Source organism: Anguilla rostrata, chromosome 2, assembly GCF_018555375.3.
Source record: "Anguilla rostrata isolate EN2019 chromosome 2, ASM1855537v3, whole genome shotgun sequence".
Classification (NCBI taxonomy): Eukaryota; Metazoa; Chordata; class Actinopteri; order Anguilliformes; family Anguillidae; genus Anguilla; species Anguilla rostrata.
In genome coordinates, this window is record NC_057934.1 from 39,345,927 (window position 1) to 39,352,736 (window position 6,810).

The 6,810-nt window shown below is 38.9% G+C and overlaps 1 protein-coding gene across 1 annotated transcript; it reads left to right on the forward strand.

Moving 5' to 3' along the window:
- On the forward strand, positions 1–6,774 carry prodh2 (proline dehydrogenase 2). Its single transcript, XM_064324586.1, has 11 exons — positions 1–108; positions 388–895; positions 1,873–2,063; positions 2,205–2,331; positions 2,506–2,577; positions 2,685–2,765; positions 3,515–3,658; positions 3,921–4,087; positions 4,236–4,346; positions 4,487–4,575; positions 4,714–6,774. Exons 2-11 carry the CDS (start codon positions 635–637, stop codon positions 4,887–4,889), a joined length of 1,419 nt encoding a protein of 472 aa, XP_064180656.1. The 5' UTR covers positions 1–108; positions 388–634; the 3' UTR covers positions 4,890–6,774.
- Positions 6,775–6,810: the final 36 nt, after the last annotated feature.

Consider the following 6,810-nt stretch of genomic DNA (forward strand, 5'->3'; position numbering starts at 1 on the left):
ACCTCTGGGTGCTCCTCCTCTTTATTCTTCTGGTTTGTCTTTCCATAATTCATTCACTGGCGCCACTCTTTTTGGACCCACCGTAAGGATTGCCTCAGTTAAAATTTTGTAAGTATTACTATTACTAATTCAAATGTAGAATAAATATGCTCTATTTGCATGACAAATATTTTTGTGTGCATATGAATAGGGAACAAAATTTTCATAATTTTATGAAAGTAGGCTTCATTTTATGTCTGTCTCTGGTTATCTGTCCAATTGAGTCTGATTGTCAGTGTTTGCTTCTTTGTGTTTTTGTCTCTCTCCCTCTCTATATTTCCTCAATCTATTTCTCGATCATGGTATCATTCTGATGTGGTTGTCATCACTCGTGAATCTTCCCACCAGGAATATTAACAGGCCATTCAGAGCATTGGGAGACACTGAGACTGACATTGCTGCAGTGTGTGTGAAACGGTTTGCTGTATATTACATAAACGTATGTGTAACATATAATGTAGCAAGCTGAAAAAGCTACCGAGGACTCAAGACAATTACAAAAGGTGGAATAAGTGACCCATAGTTTACAATATAGGGAACTATTAAAAGTACCAACAGACACAGTTTACCATCAATTCAGTCTTAGATAGTATACATGGCATCTGTGAGGTCACTTCTTATTCGCCCATCATTCCATCACTTACTGTCAGTCCGTCTCCTGGGAACAGCTGCTCCCAGAACACTAAATGGAAAGCGCCTTGCAGTTTGCCCTTTCCCGGGTGGCAGTGCCCGCCCAGCAGCCCTGAGCTTTGAGGATTCCAGTGCCTTCCATGTGAAGAGCCTTCGAGAGCTGGTTCGAGCTTTGGGAGTGTTCAAATTCTGCTCATTCCCTATCCTGGTCAACAACAGTGGAAAGGTGAGTGAGAGATGGGAAGGGAGGGGAGCTTCCACTGCTGTTACAGTGCAATGTCAGTGACTAATTGCACATTGTCTGATTTTTCATATTGTCCATATGAAATTTATATATTGTTCACAACGCTTAATTTGTTAATCAGGAATTGCTGAGACAAAAGTGTCTGTGTGAGGAAGGTGACTGGTGCATCTCAGAGGTCCCAGAAAGGAAAAAAAACAAAAAGGAGGAGCTTTGTGGACCTCCATTGACCATCATTGATGCAACATGTGTTTATATATACAGTGATCTCTATAATGTATAGGGCAAAGGCATATTTTTTGGATGGGCAGGTTACAGTTTGCATACAAGTACCTAAAATAACCTACAGAGTTCTGGAAAAATCTGTGGACTGATGTCATGGAAATTACACTAAACTATATCCCTCAATAAAAGATTTCCACAAGGCAGAGAGCAATGAAACAAACTTTTCTCTTTATTAAGATCTCAAGGGAAGAAAAGCAGCTGCTCTCAGATAGGACAATGGGATTTGTTCCAAAAATCGTTTGTACATAGCACATTTTTATACATTTCGAGCCAAAGCATAGTTATATAAAACAGATTTTCATTGTTTCATTTTTCTGGATACAGATACAAATTTAGACAATTCCGGTTACTGTGGGTTATTGTACTATGTGCCTAAATCTCATAAACAGAAAATTTTGGATGGGTAAGAACCTTCAGGTCTGGCATTCAAGGTGACCAGACCTTAAACGGTCATGATATTTTTAGATTTGGCAAAAAACAACAATTTCCTGTTAACTCCTAAGAAAAAGGAATAAAGAAGATTTACTTGTATCATAGTGATAGCAAGAGCAAAGTGTGGAGGCCAAAAGGAACTGCCCAAGATCCAAAGCCCCCCTCGATGAAACATGGTGGTTCGGGGTATTATGTTATGGTTCTCTCTCTCTCTGTCTCTCTCTCTCGCTCTCTCTCTCTTTCAGCTTATGTCTCTTGCTCGCTCTCTCCTGGGTAAGAGAGGTTTCTCGCTGATTCTCCGGCCCACAGTCTATGCCCAGTTTGTTGCTGGGGAGACTGAAGGGGAGATTGCTGTTGCCATGGAGAAAATGAGCTCATTGGGACTGCGCCCTATGCTGGCTGTGCCTATTGAGGAGGACCTTGGAGAAAGCACAGGGTTTGATCACCATATCACCGTTTATAAAACACAATGTCTTTCATTGATCAACAAATGATATTCAAAACAATTTATTCATTTTAATTCCCAAATGCTCATATCAGAAGTATGATAGCATTATTTTCATCATGACATTAACAGGGAGCGTCGCTACAATGACAACCTTGAGGCCATGTTAGAATGTGTGCGATTATCCAGTAGCAATGCTTTGACTACAGATCCCATGATGCAACTGAAGATAACTGCACTACTAAGCCCAGAGCTTTGTGTGAGTGATGCTATGTTATTATTTTAATTTATTTATTTATTTATTTTTAATGTTTGTGTTAATCCTGTTTTCCTTCCTCATAGTCACTGATACTGTAATGAAAACCGATCTGACTGAATTATATTATTGTTGAGTAAATTGGTTGTTTCATATTGATTGTTTATTCTGACTCAGGTCAAACTGACATCCCTTCTGTCAGAAGAACAGTATGATCTAGATCTTCTGGTCAGCGCCATGGATGGAGAGGTAAACCATTTTTTAATCAGAAATGAGTATATTCTTCCTCTCTGTGCTTGTCTATTGTGTCCAGTGCAGTCATTCCAATGATGTATTTCAATCTCTCTCTCTCCCAGCTTATCAACTTCTCCGGTTTAACAGAGAGTGAAAATACGCACTTTCTCTGTGGCCTCCAGAGACTGAACAAAGTGGGAGAGGTAGGAACAGAAATAGCATTTATTGCTAATTTGCAACTTGGACAGACTTGCATGCCAATAGTGACTCTCTCATAAGACACACAAAGTACCCACACATCCTTCGCCTTTTACATGTAAATGCAATTAGCCAAGATACCAGACTGTGATTAATTTTAACTGAAATAAATAATACATTTGGCATAATATATAATTATTATAAAATAATTTTTCTTGCCCAAATGTGTGGGTTTATGTGGAATAATTCATATTCTAGCACCCTTGCCAAATAAACCATGAACCACAAATCAAATATGATGAATATTCTTCATTACAATACTTCTTATATAGTGTAATATAGCAAGCAAGTGTTATGTTAAGTATGATAACATTTTTTACTAGAAATGATAAAAAATTAGAAGCTTCCTGAAGATTGTCTACCCTTATACATTATGATATTACATAATATAGAAATTAACAAAAAGATTTACACACATGATTATGTAAATGCATAAATAACATATTATTAACATACAGGTTCACACAATACATTGATGAATTATATCACTAATGTGTTTGAATTTATCACAGGCTTTTACAATTAAATGCCAAAAAAGCCACAGCTCAGTACTGTGACAACTTAAAAAAAGACATTCCACAAATGTCTGAGGCACTTGGACAGAGATGGTTTTCATCCATCCCTGACATGTTAGATAATAGTTTCATATGCTCATGTTCTTGTTGTTAAACTACTTTCTGTATATCCCCTCCAGGCAAGTGTCATGAAGGTACGGGTTTTGGTTGATGCAGAATACACCTACATGAACCCTGCCCTCGCCCTCATAACCATGGCAATGATGAAGAAGTTCAATCAGAAGGAAGCCTGGATCTGGAACACCTATCAGTGCTACTTGAAGGTTGTGCATCTCTCCACTGGTTTTTCCCCTCTTCCTTTCTTGGTCCCGTAACATTGTACTCATCCTTTGCTTTGATTAACGTTTTGTTGCTTGTCTTTTTTATAGACCCAACAATATTTCCACTATCTCGTGTTCATCTGTTTTATATAACCAGCAATATTTCCAATATCTCATTTCTCTGAACTGCCATATTTGTCTGTGTCTGTGTTGGTAATGATGTGTGCGTACTCTTGTGTATTGATGTTTAACCACCCTTGTTTAGGAATCAACATCTTGCTTGCTTGATGCGATCAATCAGTCTGTCAATCAGTCCTTCTGTCTGGGGGTGAAACTTGTGCGAGGGGCTTACATGGACAAAGAGAGGAAACTGGCCAATCAAGAGAGTAGGCCAGATCCCATTCAACAGTCATGGGAGCACACCAATGACAGGTGGCTGAGGGGAAACTGGGTGGGGAGATTGGAGAATATGTGTACGTGTGCACATGCATAAGGACTGGCATGTGTCTGTTTTCATGAGTGGTAATATGTTCTGTATGTTCTTTGTTTTTTTTGTACATGCGGCATTGTGTGATTGCAGTTATAACGGCTCTCTGGACATCTTATTGGACCTGATATCCCAGCATCCCCAGCGTTTTCGACTCATTGTGGCAACGCACAATGAGGAGTCAGTCAGACATGCAGTTTCACGGTATGATGTGTATATAATACTGTATTGTGTTGTCCATGCTGTCAGTACACATAACTGTTTTAACCCTCTCTTATACTGTTACAATATTGTTATGTTGTTGTCTTGTGACTGTATGTGAGTATATTTCTTTTCTGTGTCAGGATGGCAGAGTTGGGCATAGACAAGCAAGCTGGCTCAGTGTGTTTTGGACAGTTGCTGGGGATGTGTGACCATGTCTCTCTTACACTGGGTAAGACACCACTGTCAGCGGTAGTGCAAATGTATCGTATATAGTCAATATTATAATCTGTCCGCTTTCCCCTCCCCACCACTCTTCTCCCATTTTGCTTCCCCCTCTCCCTCTCCTCTCCGTCCTTCTCTGTCTCAGCCCAGCAGGGTTACTTGATATACAAGTCTATGCCTTATGGCTCAGTGGACGACACGCTGCCCTACCTGGTGCGCCGCGCCCAGGAAAACCGCACCGTGCTGCAGGGCATCCGCAAGGAGCGTGACCTCCTGAGACAGGAGCTGAGGAGGAGACTGAGACTGACTGGAGGCAGATAGAGGGAGGAGTGCAGGGAAAGGTGGAGAGACAGGGGCTGTCCGAATAGGACAAATCAGCATCAGAGAGCTGGAAGTCAGCGTGAGCATGGAAGAAATCTCGTAAAGTGCCGAATTAAAGACAGGGAAAGTTCAGATAAATTATATTATAATCATGGGATTGAAGGCAATGTACAGGGATAAGAGTTGGGTTGGAAGGATGATTTACGTATCATTAGTATTTTTAATTCAATAAACTGTCAAATGAGAATTTAACTTTTTTTTGGAAACAATTTTTCATTTGCCTTTGTTTTAGAACTTAAGAGGAATATATATAATTATTTCTGTTTTATTGCTCATCTGGTAAATAAAACACAACAAAAGTTAAAACATATTACTAAAGAATTCACAGATTCATGTTTGCATTCATGAATTGTAATCTCAAACAGATGTATTGCATTTTTTCTTTTCAGAAGAAGTCACAGTTTTCCAACCCATTCTGTCTTCTCTTAAGAATGTTTGAAACCAAATGGAAAGAGGGGGAGTGCAAGAAGGGTCATTATCACCTTGTTACTAATTACCATCCCTCTCCCACTCCAACAATGCTTCTCAGCACTAAACTGAGAACAAATGTGTTTTTTATTTTTTCTCTTTATTTTCTTTAGATGGACCGGTGTCACAGAATATACATACTAAAAGACAATTTCAGACACATTAGAGTGGGCAGACAATGTAAAAATAAGACTGAGACTGCGATTAAAAGGGTCTTATTGAAAAAACAATATAAATTGAGAAAATTGTGAGTTTCCATACCTTTTTCAGCTTAGTTCTCAGTGTCTGCTTTTCCCCCTGCACAGATAAAAAGGTTAATGAATATGGAAAATGTAAGCATTTTATTATGACTGATTTAACTCATGACAGCTCCTAAATGTTAATTTTAAAATAAGTTCAGGTCAACCACTGTTTAAGTAAGAAGTGCTCTATATTTGGTAGTGTTGAGTGTAAACATATGAAGGTGTGTAAGTCTAATCACTGCAAAGCGAGGGACTGAAAAAAGTCGCATATCTGAGTTGAAGCTGGTACAGACTGGCCAGAAAACTGGTGGTCAAGAAAATCTGCCAATTCACTAAGCAAAGGCCTCACATATGGGATTTAGCCAGGAGCTCTTCCTCTGAGTCTGTCTTCATTCAGAAATTTGGTCAGCCATTAGCAATCAACCTTTAACCAGTGAGCCAAACAGCCGCTGCACTGGGTGAACCATTTGAGCCTTGCATGGCAAGTTTACACAGCAGCAGCAGCAGCACTGACAGTGTTCTCAGCTTTCAGTAATAAAACCAGGAAGCAAGCGTAAACTATCCTGCAGAAGCAAATGAAAATTGGAACTAGAAGTTGGAACACACACACAAGCACATGATTAGCCAAAAATATAAAAAAGTTATGGTATATTATAGGGTTACATGGAACTGTAACACTAAAATGTGTATTACATCTAGTACCACTTTTTGCCTTCTTTGCTCTTGTCATTACATTTGCTGTTTTGGAGTGCTAATTTCTGATTGCTTTTCACTGATTTTCAAATGTTCACTGCATTTTTCCTCATAGACAGCTGATTTTGTTCTTCTTGTGGGTTCAGAGATGGGGTAGTAATGTGTATGTATGTACTGCTGTATCTAACGGTATATAATGGTAATTATCTGCAGGGATTGCTAGCCTTAGCTCACTGATGGTTGTGTGTGGGGTACTGAAGAGAAGAACATGAAGAAGCAATGCATGTGAAATGTCTAATGTACACTGACATTTAAAATTTCACATTTTAAATTATTTTTAAATAAGAATATCCTAAATGTTTTCCGTAGTATTTTCTACACACAAAGAAAAAATGACGAAATAAAATTATAGAAAAAGGTAATATGCAGAGCATTTCAATGTGTTCTTTCTGTTGAAG